Consider the following 20,289-nt stretch of genomic DNA (forward strand, 5'->3'; position numbering starts at 1 on the left):
ACGCGTGGATCTGCTGCCCCTCGGGGGTCTCTTCCAAGTGAATGTTGCAGAAATAGAGGTGGATGTAAGGAGCTCCTGGCCCTTCCTTGGGATGTCCCCTCTTTTCTCTGCCAGCTAGTGACCAAAGGGCAGGGCCGCCCATTAGATAATAGTTAACTGGGTCTGAGGTCCCATCTATAAGGAGGCCACCGAGCTGGCCAAGATTCCACAGGATGCAGTGGGTGAAGGTGCTGGGAGGGGTGGTGGCGGCCGCTGCCCTCTTGGGGCTGGGGATCATTGTGGGTCACTTTGCCATCCCCAAGGGGGCTGACTCACCAGCCCCCAGTGCCTCAGCCTCCCAGGACGTGGACCTGAAGATCCTCGAGACTGTCATAGAACAGCTAGATGCCAACAGGATCCGGGAGAACCTTAGGTGAGAGGCCTGCCTTTGCACCTCTCCCGTGTGCCAGAGGCCCCTCCCTGACCCTGGACCCACCCCTCTCTGGCCCACCCTGCAGAGAACTCTCCAAGGAGCCACATCTGGCCACCAGCCCCCGGGATGAGGCGCTGGTGCAGCTGCTGCTGCAGCGCTGGCAGGACCCGGAGTCAGGCCTGGACTCAGCCAGGACCACTGAGTACGAAGTGCTGCTGTCCTTCCCCAGCGGGGAGCAGCCCAACCGTGTGGATGTGGGTGAGTCCCGGCCCTGGCTCCGGGATTCCCGTGGGCTGGGGGAGCCGCCGGGCCCCGCTCCGACACCGCCCTCTCTCAACAGTGAACTCCACTGGGGCCATCCTCTTCTCCTGCCGACACAGTGAAGAGAACCTGACTGGGGAGCAGGGGGGCCCCAATGTGGTGCCGCCCTATGCTGCCTATGCTCCCCCCGGAACCCCACAGGTGGGCCTGGGATGCCCTCTCCCCACTGCCGGCCCAATTCCCCCTTGTTCCCACCTCAGCTGCTCCCATCCTGACCCCAGGGGCTGTTGAGAAGTGCCTCAACTGGGGCTCAGCCCCCACCCAGAATGTACTCGCTTCCACACTCCATTACTACTCCTTTTGCCCATTGCTTAGTCATTCAACAAACACTAACGGGCCCTGCTCCAGGCCTGGCCTGATACAGGGTACCTGGACACAGAGCGCAGAGAAAACCAGGTGTGACTTGGTCTTGGAGAGCTGAGAAGCTCTGGGTGAGGTGGGGGGCACGGGATCTAAACCCTTCATCCCGCCCTTCAGCCTTTCCCTCTCTTTCCTGGGCCTGGCTTCAAGTCACCTTCTCTTGGGAGTAGGGCCCCCTCGTCTATGCCAACCAGGGCTCGGAAGAAGACTTCAAGGAACTACAGAAAAAGGAAGTCAAACTCCAAGATAGCATCGTCTTGACCCGCTATGGGGGTGTAGGGCGCGGAGCTAAGGTAAGCAGCAGCCCCCAGTGCAAGGGGCTGGGTGGGGAGAGGGGCTGGCAGTGGACAGGAGGAGTGAGGGAAAGGGGATGAGCAGTGCTGAGTGGGGCACCAAGCCCTGGGCTTGGGGCAGAAGAAGGGGGTGATTCCTCCTTCCACCCACGATGGCTGCTATGGACTCCGCCCACCCAGATTCTAGTCCATGGGTAGGCCCAAAGAATACTTCTGTGCTAAGTAACCATGTAACCATGGGTGCCTCCCCCAACATCCCTGAGCCTTGGGAAATAAAGGAATTGGGGAAAATTTTCAGCTTTCATATTCTGGAAGTCTAAGTCCTCCTGTAAATATCTCCTGTGAAGTTCTCCTGAATATCTGACTTAAATCCCTCCTGTTGTCCCCTCCCACCCACCAGTTTGCTTTGTGTCAATACAGAATTTTGACAGAGGATTCCATGCCTATTGCTATTCATTATTTTATTTATTTATTTATTTATTTTTAGCTGCACTGGGTCATGGTTGCTTGGTGCTGGCTTTCTCTAGTTGCGGGAGCAGGGTGGGAGGCTATTCTTCATTGCGATGCACGTGGCTTCTCCTGTTGTCTAGCACCAGCCCCAGGGCACTCGAGCTTCAGTGGTTGCAATGCATAGGCTCCACAGTTGTGGCTTAAGGGCTTACTTGCCCTGCTGCACGTGGAATCTTCCAGACCAGGGTTTAAACCAGTGTCCCCTGCATTGCAAGGCAGATTCTTAACCACTGGACTACTAGGGAAGCCCTGTCTATGGTTTTTAAATGTTTATTTACTTACTTATTTTAAATATTAAAAGGTATATAACAAGAGATGGGACTAGGGAATTAATGTTTAGTGGGTTAAGAGCTTCAAATTTGCAAAATGAAGAGAGTTCTGGAGATAAATGGAGGTGATGGTAGCACAGTAATAGAAATGTGCTTAATGCCACTGAACTGTACTTTTTTTTTTCCTTAATATTTATTTGTTTGGCTGTCCTGGGTCTTAGTTGTGGCACTCGGTACTCTTTAGCTGCAGAATGCGAACTCAGTTGTGGCATGTGGGATCTAGTCCCTGAACTGTACACTTAGATACTAAATTTTATGTTATGTGTATTCATCACAGTTTTTTCTACAATAGTAAAGCATATTTATCAGTTTTCAGAATCAATAGCTAGGAAAAAATAAAAGATTATAATTGCAAGCCATAATGAGAATATGATTAAGCTAACAATATAAAGCATCTGCCTGCAATGTGGGAGACCTGGGTTCAATCCCTGGGTTGGGAGGATACCCTGGAGAAGGAAATGGCAACCCACTCCAGTATTCTTGCCTGGAGAATCCCATGGACAGAGGAACCTGGTGGACTACAGTCCATGGGGTCGCAAAGAGTCAGACACGACTGAGTGACTTAACTTTCTAAATTTCTAACAATATAAAATAATTACATACAATTTGGGGGGTCAAGCAGAGTGATGTGGTAAGAAGAAGTGATGTGGTAAGACCCAGCCAGTCTATATCTCTTGGTTGGTGCATTTAATCCATTTACATTTAAGGTTATTACTGACATGTATGATCCTATTACCATTGTCTTAATTGTCTTGGGTTTATTTTCTGTAGATCTTTTCCTTCTGTTGTGTTTCCTACCTAGAGAAGTTTCTTTAGCATTTGTTGTAAAGCTGGTTTGGTGGTGCTGAATTATCTTAACTCTTGCTTGTCTGGAAAGCTTTTGATTTCTCCATCAATATGAATGAGAGTCTTGGTGAATATGGTATTCTTGGTTGTAGGTTCTTCCCTTTCATCACTTTAAATGTATCATGCCATTCCCTTCTGGCTTGTAGAGTTTCTGTTGAGAAATCAGCTGATAACCTGATGGGAGTTCCCATGTATGTTATTTATCAATTTCCCCTTGTTGCTTTTTAAAAATATATATATAATATTTATTTATTTGGCTGCCCCAGGTCTTAGTTGCAGCACATGAGATCTTCAGTCTTCATTGCAATCTATGGGATCTTTAGTTTCCATGTGCAAACTCTTAGTTGTGGCATATGGGATCTTTGTTCCCTGACCAGGGGTCTAACCTGGGCCCCCTGCATTGGGAGCGAGGGGTCCTAGCCCCTGAACCACCAGAGAAGTTCCTCCCTTGTTGCTTTTAATATTTTATCTTTGTCTTTAATTTTTGTCAGTTTGATTACTATGTGGTTCAGTGTGTTCCTCCTTGGATTTATCCTGCCTGGCACTCTCTGTGCTTCCTGGACTTGGTTGACTATTTCCTTTCCCATGTTAGGGAAGTTTTCAGATATTTTCTCAGGTCTTTTCTTTCTTTCTTCTCTTTCTGGGACCCCTATAATACAATTGTTGGTGCCTTTAATGTTGTCCCAGATCTCTTAGGCTGTTTTCTTTCTTTTTTTTTCATTCTTTTTTCTATATTCTATTCTCTGGCAGTGATTTCCATATTCTATCCTCCAGATCATTTATCTGTTCTGCCTCATTATTCTGCTATTGATTCTTTCTACTGTATTATTCATCTCTATTTCTTTGTTCTTTCGTTCTTCTGTTTCTTGCATCTTCTCCATTTTCCCAAGATCCTGGATCATCTTCACTATCATTATTCTGAATTCTTTTTCTGGAAGGTTACCTAACTCCACTTAATTTAATTGTTTTTCTGGAGCTTTATCTTGACCCTTCATCTGGGATGTAACTTTCTGTTTTTTCATCTTGATTAACTTTCTGAAATGTGGTTTTTGTTCTAACCAATTGTGGTTCTTCTAGCTTCTTTTGTCTGCCCTCTGATGGAAGAGGCTAAGAGTTTTGTGTAAGCTTCCTTATGAGAAGGACTGAGTCTTGCTCTGATGGGCAGGGCTGTGCTCAGTAAAGCTTTCAGATCAGATCAGTCGCTCAGTCGTGTCTGACTCTTTGCGACACCATGAATCGCAGCACACCAGGCCTCTCTGTCCAACACCAACTCCCGGAGTTCACTGAGACTCATGTCCATTGAGTCAGTGATGCCATCCGGCCATCTCATCCTCTGTCGTCCCCTTCTCCTCCTGCCCCCAATCCCTCTCAGCATCAGAGTCTTTTCCAATGAGTCAACTCTTCACATGAGGTGGCCAAAGTACTGGAGTTTCAGCTTTAGCATCATTCCTTCCAAAGAAATCCCAGGGCTGATCTCCTTCAGAATGGACTGGTTGGATCTCCTTGCAGTCCAAGGGACTCTCAAGAGTCTTCTCCAACACCACAGTTCAAAAGCATCAATTCTTCAGTGCTCAGCCTTCTTCACAGTCCAACTCTCACATCCATATATGACCACAGGAAAAACCATAGCCTTGACTAGATGGACCTTTGTTGGCAAAGTAATGTCTCTGCTTTTGAATATGCTATCTAGGTTGGTCATAACTTTCCTTCCAAGGAGTAAGTGTCTTTTAATTTCATGGCTGCAATCACCATCTGCAGTGATTTTGGAGCCCAGAAAAATAAAGTCTGACACTGTTTCCACTGTTTCCCCATCTATTTCCCATGAAGTGATGGGACCGGATGCCATGATCTTTGTTTTCTGAATGTTGAGCTTTAAGCCAACTTTTTCACTCTCCACTTTCACTTTCATCAAGAGGCTTTTGAGTTCCTCTTCACTTTCTGCCATAAGGTTGGTGTCACCTGCATATCTGAAGTTATTGATATTTCTCCCAGCAATCTTGATTCCAGCTTGTGCTTCTTCCAGTCCAATGTTTCTCATGATGTACTCTGCATATAAATTAAATAAGCAGGGTGACAATATACAGCCTTGACGTACTCCTTTTCCTATTTGGAACCAGTCTGTTGTTTCATGTCCAGTTCTAACTGTTGCTTCCTGACCTGCATACAAATTTCTCAAGAGGCAGGTCAGGTGGTCTGGTATTCCCATCTCTTTCAGAATTTTCCACAGTTTATTGTGATCCACACAGTCAAAGGCTTTGGCATAGTCAATAAAGCAGAAATAGATGCTTTTCTGAAACTCTCTTGCTTTTTCCATGATCCAGCAGATGTTGGCAATTTGATCTCTGGTTCCTCTGCCTTTTCTAAAACCAGCTTGAACATCAGGAAGTTCACGGTTCACATACTGCTGAAGCCTGGCTTGGAGAATTTTGAGCATTACTTTACTAGTGTGTGAGATGAGTGCAATTGTGCGGTAGTTTGAGCATTCTTTGGCATCGCCTTTCTTTGGGATTGAAATGAAAACTGACCTTTTCCAGTCCTGTGGCCACTGCTGAGTTTTCCAAATTTGCTGGCATATTGAGTGCAGCACTTTCACAGCATCATCTTTCAGGATTTGGAATAGCTCAACTGGAATTCCGTCACCTCCACTAGCTTTGTTCGTAGTGATGCTTTCTAAAGCCCACTTGACTTCACATTCCAGGATGTCTGGCTCTAGGTCAGTGATCACACCATCGTGATTATCTGGGTCGTGAAGATCTTTTTTGTACAGTTCTTCTGTGTATTCTTGCCACCTCTTCTTAATATCTTCTGCTTCTGTTAGGTCCGTACCATTTCTGTCCTTTATCGAGCCCATCTTTGCATGAAATTTTCCTTTGGTATCTCTGATTTTCTTGAAGAGATCTCTAGTCTTTCCCATTCTGTTTTCCTCTATTTCTTTGCATTGATCACTGAAGAAGGCTTTCTTATCTCTTCTTGCTATTCTTTGGAACTCTGCATTCAGATGTTTATATCTTTCCTTTTCTCCTTTGCTTTTCGCTTCTCTTCTTTTCACAGCTATTTGTAAGGCCTCCCCAGACTGCCATTTTGCTTTTTTGCATTTCTTTTCCATGGGGATGGTCTTGATCCCTGTCTCCTATACAATGTCACGAACCTCATTCCATAGTTCATCAGGCACTCTATCTATCAGATCTAGGCCCTTAAATCTATTTCTCACTCCTACTGTATAATCATAAGGGATTTGATTTAGGTCATACCTGAATGGTCTAGTGGTTTTCCCTACTTTCTTCAATTTAAGTCTGAATTTGGTAATAAGGAGTTCATGATCTGAGCCACAGTCAGCTCCCGGTCTTGTTTTTGTTGACTGTATAGAGCTTCTCCATCTTTGGCTGCAAAGAATATAATCAATCTGATTTCGGTGTTGACCATCTGGTGATGTCCATGTGTAGAGTCTTCTCTTGTGTTGTTGGAAGAGGGTGTTTGCTATGACCAGTGCATTTTCTTGGCAAAACTCTATTAGTCTTTGCCCTGCTTCATTCCGTATTCCAAGGCCAAATTTGCCTGTTACTCCAGGTGTTTCTTGACTTCCTACTTTTGCATTCCAGTCCCCTATAATGAAAAGGACATCTTTTTTGGGTGTTAGTTTTAAAAGGTCTTGTAGGTCTTCATAGAACTGTTCAACTTCAGCTTCTTCAGCATTACTGGTTGGGGCATAGACTTGGATTACTGTGATATTGAATGGTTTGCCTTGGAAATGAACAGAGATCATTCTGTCATTTTTGAGATTGCACCCAAGTACTGCGTTTCGGACTCTTTTGTTGACCATGATGGCTACTTCATTTCTTCTGAAGGATTCCTGCCCTCAGTAGTAGATATAATGGTCATCTGAATTAAATTCACCCATTCCAGTCCATTTGAGTTTGCTGATTCCTAGAATGTCTACATTCACTCTTGCCATCTCTTGTTTGACCACTTCCAATTTGCCTTGATTCATGTAAAGCTTTAATCCAATTATTTGCTAATGGGTGGGGTTGCACTCCCTCCCTGTTAGTTGTTTGGCCTAAGAGGACCTAGCCCTGGGGCCTATGGGCTCTATGATAGAGTTAATGGCAACCTCCAAGACAGCTTATATGAAGGGGGGCCTTCCAGGAGTGCTCCTGCCAGCGCCCGCATCCCTTGGTGACCCCCTGCTGACCATCGCCTCCACAGGAGACCCTGCAATACTAGCAAGTGGTTTAGTCTCCTGTGGGGTCACTGCTCCTTTCCTCTGGGTCTTGGTGCCTACAGATTTGGTTTGTGCCCTCCAAGACTGGAGTCTGTTTCATCCAGTCCTGTGGAACTCCTATAATCAAATCCCACTGGCCTTCAAGGTCAGATTCCCTAGGGGTTTCCAGTCCCTTTGTCAGATCCCCAGGCTGGGAAGCCTGACGTGGGGCTCAGAACCTTCACAACAGTGGGAGAACTTCTTTGGTATATCGTTCTCCAGTTTGTGGGTCAACCACATAGCGGATATGGGATTTGATTTAGTCGTGATTGTGCCCCTCCTACCCTCTCATTGCAGCATCTTCTTTGTCTTTGGAAGCAGGGTATCTTTTTTTGATGGGTTCCAGCGTCCTCCTGTTGATGGTTGTTCAACAGATAGTTGTGATTTTGGTGCTCTAACAGGAGGAGATGAGTGCATATCCTCTACTCCACCATTTTGAACCAGAAGCCCTCTCATCACAATTTTAAAAGAAGTAAAAATAAATACATATGTACATACATACATAAAAGAAGTGCCCTTGATAAGAGCTGGTGGGGAAAAAAAAAGAAAGGAAAGGGGAACAGGTGTGGTAAAATGATACAGACAATGAAACTCTCAGTTTTTAAAAAAACATATAGAATGAGAAAAGTTTTCTCATAATGCTACCCTCCAAAGAGGTAGCTTTGTTTGTTTGTTTATGGAATGTGATCCAGAGTTTCCTTGGGAAGAAGAACATATGAAGGTATATTCTTCTTTCTCTTTTTTTATATAAAAATAGTGTACAATACCCACTGTTCTGAACTGTGCTCTTTTCATATTAATATATCTTAGAAGAAATTCCCTGGTGGTCCAGCAGTTAGGACTCCTTGCTTCTACTTCAGAGGGCCCGAGTTCCATCCCTGGTTGAGAAACTAAGATACCGAAAGCCACTCAGCCTGGCAAAAAAAACAAAAAAACAAAACCAACCCCAAACCAAACAACCAAACAAAAAGTCATCCTGGTGATCATTCTCAAGTGGTACATAAACTCTGTCCTTGATCTTCTTTTTTAATGTACTGTTTTGTTTTCATTGACTTAAAATATATGTAACATAAACTTTACTATGTTAACCATTCTTTAATGGGCCTTTGTTGCTGTGAGGGCTTTTCTCTGGTTGCAGTGAGCACAGCTTCTCATTACAATAGCTTCTCTTATTGCAGCTCCTGGGATTTAGGGCACAGGCTCAACAGATGTGGCACACAGGCTTAGTTTCTCTGAGGCATGTGTGATCTTCCTAGTTCAAGGATTGAACCCGTGTCCCCTGCATTGGCAAGCAGATTCTTTACCACTGAGCCACTAGGAAGCCCAGTGAACTGTTTTTTAATGTATGTTGCAATTAAGAACATTCACAGTGTCAAAAAAAAAAAATTCACAGTGTCGTGCAGCCATCGCTATGACCCATTTCCAGATTGCTTTCATGGTTCCAGGTGAAACTCTGTACTCATTTAACACCCTTATTCTCCCTCTGCAGCCCCTAGTAACCTCTATTTGACTTTCTTAGCCTATTCTAGGAAGCTCACGTAAGAGGAATCATGCAATATTTGCCTTTTCATGTCTGGCTTCCTTCACTTAGCACAGTGTTTTGAGGTTCATTGATGTATCAGAGCTTCACTCCTTTTTAAGACAGTAATTTACGTTTGCATGCTGTATAGTAGGTTTTGCTTATCTGTACATCAGTGACGGATAGTTGAGTTGTTTCTATCTTTTGGCTACTATGAATAGTGCTTATATGAATAGGGGTGTAGGAGCACATTCTCCTTCCTTCTTGCAGCTGCATGTTACTCCTCTGCAGGGTACCTCAGTCTAACGGCCCCACTGATGAGCCGTTGTCTACACTCAGCAGTCTTCTGCTGTCTCAAGCAGCACTGCAACAAATGACTTGCATAAGAGTCATCTTGCTGGTAGGAAGGCAGACCTGTACTGGCTTCCACAGTGATGAAGGGAAGAAGAGGAGCAATGTGAGATGTGCCCCCCTTTCACCTCCCTTCCCTAAACACAGCCTCCTCTGCTTCCTGCAGGCTGTGAATGCTGCCAAGTACGGGGTGGCTGGAGTGCTAGTGTACACGGACCCCAAAGACATCAATGACGGGAAGAGCTTGCCAAATGAGACCTTCCCACACTCCTGGTGCCTGCCTCCCTCGGGCGTGGAGCGAGGCTCCTACTTCGAGTATTTTGGGGACCCCTTGACTCCTTACCTTCCAGCTATGCCCTCCTCCTTCCGCCTAAACTCTGACAATGCCTCTGGATTTCCCCCAATTCCCATTCAGCCCATTGGCTTCGAGGATGCACAAGTCCTTCTCTGGTGAGCTTGTGTCCTGGGGTCTCCTGCCCACTCTCCGGTGGTGGCCCCCAACTTCAACCCCACGTCCATATTTGCTCTGAAGGGCCTCCCCCTCCTCCCCAGTAACCTTGGAGGAAACCTTGCGCCGGCTGACTGGCAGGGAGGACTGGGCTGTGACTACAATTTGGGGCCAGGCTTCCGGTCGAATGGTATCTTCCCAGAAGACGGGTAAGATGGAGCCCCCTCCTCCCCCAACACTCCCATTCTCTTCCCTTGTTATACTTTCTTTTTTTTTAAAAAAATGTATGTATTTATTTTTTTATTTTTGGCCGTGCTGGGTCTTCGTTGCTGCATGTAGACTTTCTCTCATTGCAGCAATCAGGGGCTGCTCTCTAGCTGTGGCGTGCCAGCTTCTCATTGTGGTGGCTTCTTTTGTTGCCAAGCACAGGCTTTCGGGCATGTGGGCTTTAGTAGATGCGGGCTCAGTAGTTGTGGCTCACAGACTCAGCTGCTCCATGGCACCTGGCATCTTCCTGGACCAGGGATCAAATCGGTTCCCTTGCATTGCAAAGCGGATTCTTGACCGCTGGACAACCAGGGAAGTGGGTTATGCTTCCCTGACCCTAGGCTTCCTCGCTGCTCACTTCGAGGCCTGGTCCTTCCCTTTCTCCTCTCTCCCAACCCCTCCTTGATTCCAAAACACCTGTCTTGTCCTGGGGAAGCCTGTGAATCAGTTGTGTGCTCCACAAGGCTCTGTGGAGTCCCCCGACCTCACCTTGGACCTCCGTTCTCCAGCCACCCCCTCTCTTGAACGCACCAAGCTCCTTTCCAAATCAGGGCCTCTGGACTTGCTGTTCCGGCTGATGGAACACTCTTCCCCAAGCTCTGCCATTCCTGGCCTGACCTAACACCCCACCTGCCACCAGGCACCTTGTCAGTGTCCCCCCAAGCTCCCTCACTGCCTGCAGTTGCTCACTTCCTTGGGGTCTGGCTGCTCCAGGAGAGGGAGATCAGACGAGGGTGGGGTCCATGTCTGTCTCAGCCATTGCCCAAAGCTGGTACGATGCTGACATACACTAAGTATCCAGTAACCGAGTGAGTACAAAGAAGACTTGGAGTCAGAAGAGCTGGGCTCTAGCCTCGCTGTCTCTCCTGGTATTTCCAAGCAGGTGACTTTTCCAGGTTCCTTTCTGACTCTGGGCCTCAGGTTTTCCTGCATTTTGGAGGGGGAGTGGGCGGTGCCGAGACTGCTGTCCCCCTCCAGCCAGGTGAACGTGAGTGTCCACAACCGCCTGGAGCTGCGGAACTCCTCCAATGTCCTGGGGATCATCCGCGGGGCTGTGGAGCCAGGTGAGCGCCTCCTCACGGCTCCCGGCGCCCCCAGGACCCCGCCCAACTCTTGGCGCCGCTGACCACGCCCCCTCGGCCCCGCCTGGCTGCCCCTCCCACCCACGCTCCTCTGAGGTTTCTGACTCTGCTCCTCCTGCCAGACCGCTACGTGCTATATGGAAACCACCGGGACAGCTGGGTTCACGGGGCCGTGGACCCCAGCACTGGTACTGCCGTCCTCTTGGAGCTCTCCCGCGTCCTGGGGACTCTGCTGAAGAAGGGTGAGCGGCCCGCCCTGCCTCGGTCCAGGGACTCGCTCCCCAAGAGGGCACCTAAACCCAGTGCTCCCTGAATTTTGGGCGCTGACACCCCCTCCACTCTTGCATTCGCCTGTGCCCAAGCCTAAGGGCCCTCGGGACAGACATTCATGACACTAGCCCTGGCTTCGCTCAAGCAGCCCAGTGCGGTACAGGGAACTCTTGCAATACCTTCTGAGGGTCTTCTGCACCCTTCCAGTGAAGCGAGATCAGGTGTGGTCGGGAGCAAGGCTGTGCCCAGGCTCTGCCCTCGGGGAGTCTCAGCTTGGTTGAGGCAGGGGGACAGACAGTCGTTAACTCTACAACCACTTAAGCCATGCCTACTGTGTGCCAGGCCAGCTCTAGGCACTGGACGTCCCCCCAGAGAACCCCAGAATTGACTGTAATGACAACTATGAAACATGCTATTAGGAAAAATATCTACCAGGCTTTCCAGGTGGAAGCCAGAGCTCAGGGAGGTGGCAGTTCCAGGTGGGGGTGGGGGTCCAGGTGGGAAAGAGTGGCTGCACCAGGTGGCAGAACTGTGTATTTCCTAAAAATAGGGACATTTTCTTTCATAACCACGCTACAATGATCAGAATCAGAAAATTAAAATTTTTTCCAGTTGTTCCAATAACTTTCAAAAATGATTTATTTATAGTTTGGCTGGTCTGGGTCTTCACTGCCCCTTGAAGGCTTTCTCTGGTTGCAACGTGCAGGCTTCTCTTGTTGTGCAGCACAGGGCTTAGTTACACTGAGGCATGTGAGATCTTAGTTCCCCGGCCAGGGATCGGACTTGTGTCCCTTGGAAGATGGATTCTTAACCACTGGACCACCAGGGAAGTCCTTCCTTTAACATTTAGAGCAAAAGAATGTTCTGGTCCAAGAGTCAATCCAGGAGCACAGGTTGCCTGTGTAGTAATCGCATGGGTCATCTGTAATAGTTTCTTAGCTGTTCTTTCTTTCCTGATCCTGATTATTTAGTTTGTTGACTGTCTCTCAATTTCGGTTTGTCGGATTAGATTCAGGTTATGCATTTTGGGCAGAAAAAAGCGTGGGAACTTTCCACTGCAAGCATATAATCATTTTATACTTAAAAAATTTTTGATTTAAAACAAAAAGATGAGAAATGATCAAAGGGGACTGAGTTGCAGCCAGAGATGGGAGTACAGCCCAGAGCACACAGTGCCATGGAGGGTGAGGGGAGTCTGAAGGAGGTGAGGGGCAAGCAAGGACCCCGAGGCTCCCAGGAGGTGACTGAGGACTGTGGCAAGAGCAGTGAGAGCATGAGGCGGAGATGGGAGCCAACCTGCAGGAGGCTATGAGAGCGATATGGGGCATTGGTTAAGCCCCTGGATTCTGGAGCCAGATCCTGAATTTGAACTCTGGCTCTGCTGCCTACCAGCTGTGTAACCCTGGGCAAGTCATTAAACCTCTTTGTGGCTCCATTTCGTCAATGGAGACAATGAGAGTCTGTCTCTCAAGACCTTCTTGTAAGGACTGGCTCAATATGGATAATGCTCTAAGGACAATGTGTGTTTCATCACCAAATGAATAGGAGTAGGGGCCGGTTTTGCATAAGATGCCAGGAAGAGAGTTAGGGGATCCAGAGAAGAGGGGCAGGGCATTCTGGCAGAACGGACCACCGGACTGAAGGAGATTGTTGTCGGGGGTGGGGGCCAAAGTTGAGGTGTCACAGCAGAGGAGAGGCCCTGGTAAAAAGAGGGCGAAGCCTCAGCGAAGGTTTGGCCGGGGAGGTGCCAATACCTAACTCCAATGGCCAGCTGCCCTGTGGGTTCCAGCCCTCTCTCCCTTCACATGCCCAACCTTCCCCCTAAGCCACCCCGAGATCTGGGGGATCTTGCCCTCCAGCACTTTATCCTTCTCCCCAGGCACCTGGCGTCCCCGCAGATCAATCGTGTTTGCGAGCTGGGGGGCAGAGGAGTTTGGTCTCATCGGCTCCACAGAATTCACGGAGGTGAGTGAGCCCCGCAGCTGGGCACTCGAGGGGATTCCCGGGGCGGGCCGCGCGGGGCTGACGTGGTCGGGTCCACCTGCAGGAGTTCTTCAGCAAGCTGCAGGAGCGCGCCGTGGCCTACATCAATGTGGACATCTCGGTGTTTGGTATGAGGGGCGGCGGGGCTGACTCGGGGAGCGGGGACACGAAAAGGCGGAGCCCGAATAGTCTTCCTTGGATCCTCTCACAGCCAATGCCACCCTGAGGGTGCAGGGCACGCCCCCGATCCAAAGCGTCGTCTTCTCCGCGGCCAAACAGGTGGAAAGGGGAGGGGCTGGGAGCGGGGTGGGAGGAGGCTTGTCGGGGGCGGGGCTACACGGGGTAGGCGGAGCTGATACTTCGGAGAGGGGCCGGCGGTGGGACTGAGGCTGCGGGGAGGGCCTTGAAGAATCTAAAGGATTGCGCAAGGGCCGGTGCGGAGGACCTGCCTGGCTGTTGGACCTGGGGAGGAGCCAGCGGCAGACTAGATTCCCCTCCACTCAGATCTCCGCACCGGGCTCCAGCGGTCTCAGCATCTATGACAATTGGATCCGATATTACAACCGTAGCAGCTCCGTGTACGGCCTGGTCCCCAGGTGAGCCCGGGACCGGGATGGGGACTCCAGGCTGGTGAGCTGGCCCAGCGCCCTGCAGCCTGACCATATTTCTTCCCATAGTGTGGGGACTCTGGGCGCTGGCAGCGATTATGCCCCTTTCATTCACTTCTTGGGCATCTCCTCCATGGACATCGCCTACACCTATGACCGGGTAAGCAGGCACCCCTTAGTCCCCAGCCCGGGACTTAGCTCCACTAGCCCCCTCCTCTCTCGGGCTGCTCCTGTGCAAATGCATCCATCACTCAGTAGTTGTGCTACCTCGACCAAGTTTCTTTACCTCTCTTAAGCATGTTCATCCTCATCTATATTATTTTATCAAATTTAAGACACCACTGAGTATAAGATGCACTGTTGTGATATGCATTATTCAGAAGGGAAAAAATACACGGTCAGTTGATTGCAGGATGACATTGACTGTAAGAAGCATCCTGATTTCAGAGATCTTAAAATGTGAAAAAAAGTTTGTCTCAGAGTACATTAAAAAACAGTATAAAACGGGTGATTTGATGGTAAAATGAGATAAGGGCTGCAGAGTGCCAGACTGTTTCCCTGTTTGATGCTCCAAAATACCCTTTCTCCCCTCCATGGCCATTCTGCTCCTGAGTGGTGGAGCTGGGATGTGAATCCTCCTGTTTGACTGCAAAGCCTCAGGTTCTTCTCCTTCATGCAAAACAGGAAGCTGGCACCTGACCCAGCTCTGCCACTTAGTTGTGTGATATCAGGAAGGTTACTTAACCTCTCTGAGCCCATTTCCTCCTCTGTAAGGTGGGAACCCTAGAACCTGCCTCACAGGTGTGGTGACAACTGACTTGAGATAATGGCTCTACATTGAACTCCTCCTTCCACTTCTCATCCCAAGCCTGTCACCCATGGGTCTTGTTTCCTCAGAGCAAGACCTCAGCCCGGATCTACCCCACCTACCACACAGCCTTTGACACCTTTGATTACGTGGACAAGTTTTTGGACCCTGGTGAGGAAGGGGGCAAGGGGTCTCCTGCGGCGGGAGGAGGCAGGGCTGAAGGCTGAGCCTGGCCTCATCACCCTCCCCACCAGGTTTCAGCAGCCATCAGGCCGTGGCCCGGACTGCGGGAAGTGTGCTTCTCCGGCTCAGTGACAGCCTCTTCCTGCCGCTTAACATCAGTGACTACAGCGAGACCCTCCGCAGCTTCCTGCAGGCTGCCGAGAACCTCAGGGTCCTATTGGAGCAGCACGGCATCAGCCTCGGTACGGAGACCCCGATATCGAGGCATGGGGAGCCTTATGCCCCCAGGGCTAAGATGCTGGCTGTTCTCCCACAGGACCTTTGGTGACTGCGGTGGAGAGGTTTGAGGGGGCAGCCACGGCATTCAACCAACGCATAGCAACACTGCGAGAGGGCACCCCTGAGTAAGCAAGGGTTGCAAGCAGGTGTCTGGGAGGGCAGCATCCAGGGCAGGATGCAGGCTGGCAGCTGGGTGGTTGTAGGGTGACCAGAGGGTCTTGTCACCCTCAGTCCCCTGCAGGTGAGGATGATCAACGACCAGCTGATGCTCTTGGAGCGGACTTTCCTGAACTCACAAGCCTTCCCAGAAGAACGCTACTACAGGTGAGCCTGTCCAAAGCTCTTGGGAGGTGCGGTGAGATGAGGCTGGGCAATGGGTACCCATCCAAGGGAGGAGAATGTCACTTTTTCTGGCCTTTAGAGCACAACCCAGTCCCTTGAGATGGCTGGGGAGTGAGGCTCAAAGATGGGGAGGCAAATCAGTTAAGGTCACCCTGGGACTACAGCCTACATCTCCTCCTACTACCAGCAGAGAGGTGCATTTGTCCCTAGCTGTATACAGGAGCTGTTGCAGGCTGAAGCTCTGCTCATTCTTGGCCCCTGCATGACCTTGATCCTCCTCCATTTCTCCCTTCAGCCATGTGCTCTGGGCACCCCGCACCGGCTCTGTGGCCACGTTCCCTGGCCTGTCCAATGCCTATTCCCAGGCCCAGAACGCAGGCCACGAACCTGCAGCCTGGGCTGAGGTGCAGAGACAGCTCAGCATCGTGGTGGCAGCCCTGGAGGGCGCGGCAGCCACCCTGAGGCCTGTGGCTGACCTCTGACCCCACCCTCATTCTTCAGCTCCCACCTACTCTCTATCCTACTCACTCCCCCTCCAGGTTTCTTTGACTATGTCCCCATCTCCCTTCATGCTAGGAAAGGGCACGACCACAGGACCCTCTCAAACTTCGGAGGGGTCCCACAAGTGTGGACGCTTGAAGGGAGTGACAAGCCCCAGATGAAAATTTCCCTCTTGCTGGATCTTGGTTGGCAGAGGGTGAACAGGAGACAGGGATGAGGGGAATGACAAAACCACCAACTGCTCTTGGTAGCAGATGAGTGAAGATGGGACGCATAATGCCAACCTTAAATGTCAACTAAGAGACACCAGAGCCACCCCCCAGTGATCAGCAGGGAAACTAAGGCCCAGGGTGGACAGGGCATAGTCCAATTTGGGTTCCTCTTCCCCCACGCCCCCAGCACGTCTCAACTCCTCCCTGCCCTCCCCAAATAAATCAATCCGAGCTTTTGTTCCTTGTACTGTGCGGGAATCATGAAAAAAGAAACCCGAGTGGTTCAGCCCCAGTCTCGGGGCTCTGGGAGACCACACAGTCCTCTTCATACCTCTGTTGTGGGTCTGTCCACAGCCTCATCTTCCTCCTCTGCCATGACCACGTCTTCCAGAGTGCGCCCTCCAAGTTTGTTCCCCACCAGTATCTGGCAGGTCCCGGCAGGTGGCAGCCCCTCCTCAGTGTAACGACCCCTCAGGAACACCACTCTCTCCTGTCCATCTAAGGGTAGTCCGTGGGCCTGGCACAGGTCCCGTGCCTCCTTGGGCCCATCCAGGGCCAGCAGGTGGACCATGAAGCCCAGGGGCAAGGTCTGGCCCTTGTGGGTGCTGAGTGCACGAGCAAGGCGGGCCAGGGCTCCCCGGCGGGCACGGCCCACGTGGCACTGCACAGCGCAGCTCTGAAGGTAGGGCAGCATCCTGAGCAGGCGAAAGAGGCGGGCGGCATTGCCTTCCCGGAAGGCAGAGTCAACTGCCAGGGCGGTGCGCAGGGCCGGGCAGGAACGCAGAGCTGCAGGCAGCCGCAGAACCTCGTGAAGGGCCTCTACCGAGCCTGGAAGGGCGAGAAGCGCGAATGAGGATGCTGAGTCCGGGACCAGGCCCGCCTTCCGTGCCATCCCCTTTCAGTGGTGTCTGACTCTTGGCAACCCCATGGACTGTAGCCCACCAGGCTCCTCTGTCCATGGGATCCTCCAGGCGAGGATACTGGAGTGGGTTGCCATGCCCTCCTCCAGGGGATCTTCCCAACCCAGGGATAGAATCCCTGTCTCTTACATCTCTTACATTGGCAGGCAGGTTCTTTACCACTGGTGCCACCTGGGGAGCCCATCCCCTTAGGTTTCCCCATCCCCCTCCCACCTTCATGAATCTTCAACCACCTTCTCTGGCCTTCTCCCACCCCCAACTCACTCCTCCTCCACCAGCTCCTGCTCTGGCCACGCCATATCCCAAGCAAAGCCAACCCTCCCTACCCCTTAAGGTGAAGTCGCTCAGTCGTGTCCGACTCTGCGACCCCGTGGACTGTAGCCTGCCAGGCTCCTCCGTCCATGGGATTTTCCAGGCAAGAGTACTGGAGTGGGTTGCCATTTCCTTCTCCAGAGGATCTTCCCGGCCCAGGGATCGAACCCAGTTCTCCCTCATTGTAGGCAGACGCTTTACCGTCTGAGCCACCAGGGAAGTCAGCCTACCCCTTAGCCCATTCCTGATCCTTATCGGAATTTGTTGCCAGTGATTCTAGAATCCCATCAAATAGTCTGGGTCCTCATAATAAAGTGAGGCTGTGTTTACAGATGAAGGAAAGAGGCTGTGATCATTTAATGACTTGCCTGAGACTGTCCTAGAGCTCATGTATATTTAAGAAGGTGACCCAATCAAATCCAAGTTTTCTGACTTAAAGCCCAGCCCTTTCTCCACTGCCCTAGCTGCCCCAAGGTTTGGTAGTTGGCTCTGCCACACCTTCTGCTGTCCACCTGGTAAGGCAGTTTCTTTTACAAATTCTGCTTCTCCCCTTCCAAGGAGAAAGACAACACTGGGACCTTGGGTAAACCGAAGCTTCTGACCCATCTGCTGTTCACTCACTGTTGTGTCTGACTCTTTGTGACCCGGAGGACTACAGCACACCAGGTTCCTCTGTCTTCCACTATCTCCCAGAGTTTGCTCAAATTCATGTCCATTGAGTCTGTGATGCTATCTAACCATCTCATCCTCTGCTGCCCCCTTTTCCTTCTGCCTTCAGTCTTTCCTAGCATCAGGGTCTTTTCCAATGAGTTGGCTCTTCACATCAGGTGGCCAAAGTATTGGAGTTTCAGCTTCAGCATCAGTCCTTCCAGTGAATATTCAGAGTTGATCTCCTTTAGGATTGACTGACCCATTAGTGGGCCGTTAACTCAACAGCATTTCATTAAATTAAGTAGAATTAATTCAAAAGCATCATCCATCTATAGGAAAAAATCTAGTCTTGAACCTTCTATCTCAGATATATTTGTTGGCATATGTGTTCTTGGCTGTTTTGCAATACTGACTGAAATGGAGATTTAAAAGAAAAAGCTTGAAAATCACTGCTGCTACTGCTGCTAAGTCACTTCAGTTGTGTCCGACTCTGTGCGACCCCATAGACGGCAGCCCACCAGGCTCCCCCATCCCTGGGATTCTCCAGGCAAGAATACTGGAGTGGGTTGCCATTTCCTTCTCCAGTGCATAAAAGTGAAAAGTGAAAGTGAAGCCGCTCAGTCCTGTCCGACTCTTAGTGACCCCATGGACTGCAGCCTACCAGGCTCCTCCATCCATGGGATTTTCCAGGCAAGAGTACTGGAGTGGGGTGCCAGTGCCTTCACTATCTAGGTTCAATTGTCACATTCCAACTCTATCCCCTCCACTTTCATAATGAGAAAGCCGAGACACAGAGAAGGGAAGGGACCGGTCAGAAGGTTCATGTAGGGGCTCAGTGGATCTTGTGCAATGGCTGAGATACACATTTAGGAGACATTTAGGATGGAGAGGGAGCTAGTGGTGAGGTTTGAAAGCTTCTCCTTCCTTTCTTGGCCTCCACTGTCCCGGCCTCTGCTCTGCCGCGGGGACCCTGACTCACCTAGGTTATACAGCAGAAAGAGGCCCTGGAAGGTGGCCTGGCGGGGGTGGGGACCGGCGCCCAGCGCGTAGCAGCGGCGCAGAGAACCGAAGCTCTCCTGGACCTGGGCTTGCAGCAACATTGGGTCCACTGGCCCGTGCGTCGCGTTGGGTCCGAGCCGCGCCACCACGGCCAGCAGCACAGCCAGAGCCGATTCCAGCACCAACGCCGTCTCGACGTCGCTCGCGCTTTGCAGGGCCAAGTCCAGCCGCACCGCGCGCAGCCGGTCCGCCACGAAGCTGGCCACCTCCGCGCAGGAAGCATCGGTGCGCTCGGCCACCTCGCTAGCCAGGTAGCGCACGGTGGCCAGCAGCACGGACGGCGGACGAAGCTGACTCGGAGGGGGCCGGATCTTCCCGGCGGCCGGCCGACTGTACTCCTTCACCGCGCGCTGCGGGTCGGCTCGGGGCCTGTCCCCGCGGCACCCCGGCACCACCTCGAAGCGGTGCAGGCGGCGCTCCTTTTCGCGCTGTGCGCGCTCGGCGGCCGGACACATGTCCAGGCACGTGCCCACGGGCAGCTCGTAGCCGGGCATAGGTGGGCTGGGGGGAAAGGACGGGCTCTCAGCATCCGGTGGACAGCGGCGGCCCCTCGCCCCATTCTGCGGGAGAGCACGCCAAGGCTGGCGAAGGCGGGGCCAACCCCTCTCGGCCCGCCTCCCTGCCCTGGTCTGAACCTTCCCGCCGCCCGTCTGGCCGCCGCAGTCCTCACCGAGTCCTGTCGCCTCCCACAGATCTCCGTGCAGGCCTCCCGAGATCCTCTGCGTTGTAGTTCAACGTCACCAACACTGTTCCTCACGTTCAGGTCCCACTAAAGCCCAACCACAGTGCACCGCTATAGTCGGACCACTCCCATGATGCACCACTTTTTAGTGCCCTTCCGCAACCAATCGCTTTGCAGGAGAGGCGGGGCAAGTGTGGAGCCACGCCTTCCCGGGCTCCCGCCCTCTAATCCCATCATTGTTTAGCTCTGAACCAGCTGACCCAAGCGGGTACACCCACTTTGGTTCTACACCCGATAACCTGACTCAGTCGGCCTTACTGCCGTTCTTTTCTGTTTTCCTTGAGGACTCTTCTCCCTGTTTTCTAGATCAGGGGTCAGCAAACTTTTTCTACAAAGAGCCAAAATAGTAGTTACTCTTGGATTTACAGGTCACAACCAATCACTCAGCCTTGCCGGTCTAGTGAGAAAGCAACGGTCGACAAC

General features: G+C 51.0%; 2 protein-coding genes across 4 annotated transcripts; one reads left to right on the forward strand and one right to left on the reverse strand.

Moving 5' to 3' along the window:
- Positions 1–212: 212 nt before the first annotated feature.
- Positions 213–15,951, forward strand: NAALADL1 (N-acetylated alpha-linked acidic dipeptidase like 1). The gene is made up of 18 exons (XM_055580860.1): positions 213–412; positions 498–670; positions 753–874; positions 1,264–1,386; positions 9,366–9,649; positions 9,752–9,856; positions 10,893–10,978; positions 11,119–11,238; positions 13,146–13,231; positions 13,314–13,377; positions 13,461–13,528; positions 13,754–13,845; positions 13,927–14,017; positions 14,755–14,836; positions 14,920–15,090; positions 15,165–15,252; positions 15,359–15,451; positions 15,765–15,951. The coding sequence occupies exons 1-18, from the start codon at positions 213–215 to the stop codon at positions 15,949–15,951; spliced, it is 2,235 nt and encodes a 744-aa protein (XP_055436835.1).
- Positions 11,087–20,170, reverse strand: SAC3D1 (SAC3 domain containing 1). Of its 3 annotated transcripts, none has more exons than XM_055580862.1 (3): positions 19,795–20,170; positions 19,045–19,684; positions 11,087–17,010 (listed from the first exon to the last, which is right to left on the reverse strand). In XM_055580862.1, exons 2-3 carry the CDS (start codon positions 19,616–19,618, stop codon positions 16,508–16,510), a joined length of 1,077 nt encoding a protein of 358 aa, XP_055436837.1. In that variant the 5' UTR covers positions 19,619–19,684; positions 19,795–20,170; the 3' UTR covers positions 11,087–16,507. The 3 variants fall into 3 exon arrangements, with proteins under 3 accessions (XP_055436837.1, XP_055436838.1, XP_055436836.1); XM_055580861.1 differs by having other exon boundaries at positions 13,541–17,010; positions 19,045–19,625; XM_055580863.1 differs by lacking the exon at positions 19,795–20,170 and having other exon boundaries at positions 19,045–19,777.
- Between the last annotated feature and the right edge of the window lie 119 nt (positions 20,171–20,289).

Source organism: Bubalus kerabau, chromosome 5 (assembly GCF_029407905.1).
Source record: "Bubalus kerabau isolate K-KA32 ecotype Philippines breed swamp buffalo chromosome 5, PCC_UOA_SB_1v2, whole genome shotgun sequence".
NCBI classification, from domain to species: Eukaryota; Metazoa; Chordata; class Mammalia; order Artiodactyla; family Bovidae; genus Bubalus; species Bubalus kerabau.

What these genes read in the sequence shown, in the direction of transcription:
- NAALADL1 (XM_055580860.1), top strand. Translation starts at nt 213, where the DNA reads ATGCAGTGGGTGAAGGTGCTGGGAGGGGTGGTGGCGGCCGCTGCCCTC. An exon ending in TGTGGACATCTCGGTGTTTG is followed by an intron (nt 13,378 to 13,460) that starts GTATGAGGGGCG and finishes ATCCTCTCACAG; the next exon opens with CCAATGCCACCCTGAGGGTG. An exon ending in CTGCGAGAGGGCACCCCTGA is followed by an intron (nt 15,253 to 15,358) that starts GTAAGCAAGGGT and finishes TGTCACCCTCAG; the next exon opens with TCCCCTGCAGGTGAGGATGA.
- SAC3D1 (XM_055580862.1), bottom strand. Translation starts at nt 19,618, where the DNA reads ATGCCCGGCTACGAGCTGCCCGTGGGCACGTGCCTGGACATGTGTCCG. An exon ending in CTTTCTGCTGTATAACCTAG is followed by an intron (nt 17,011 to 19,044) that starts GTGAGTCAGGGT and finishes TCGCCCTTCCAG; the next exon opens with GCTCGGTAGAGGCCCTTCAC.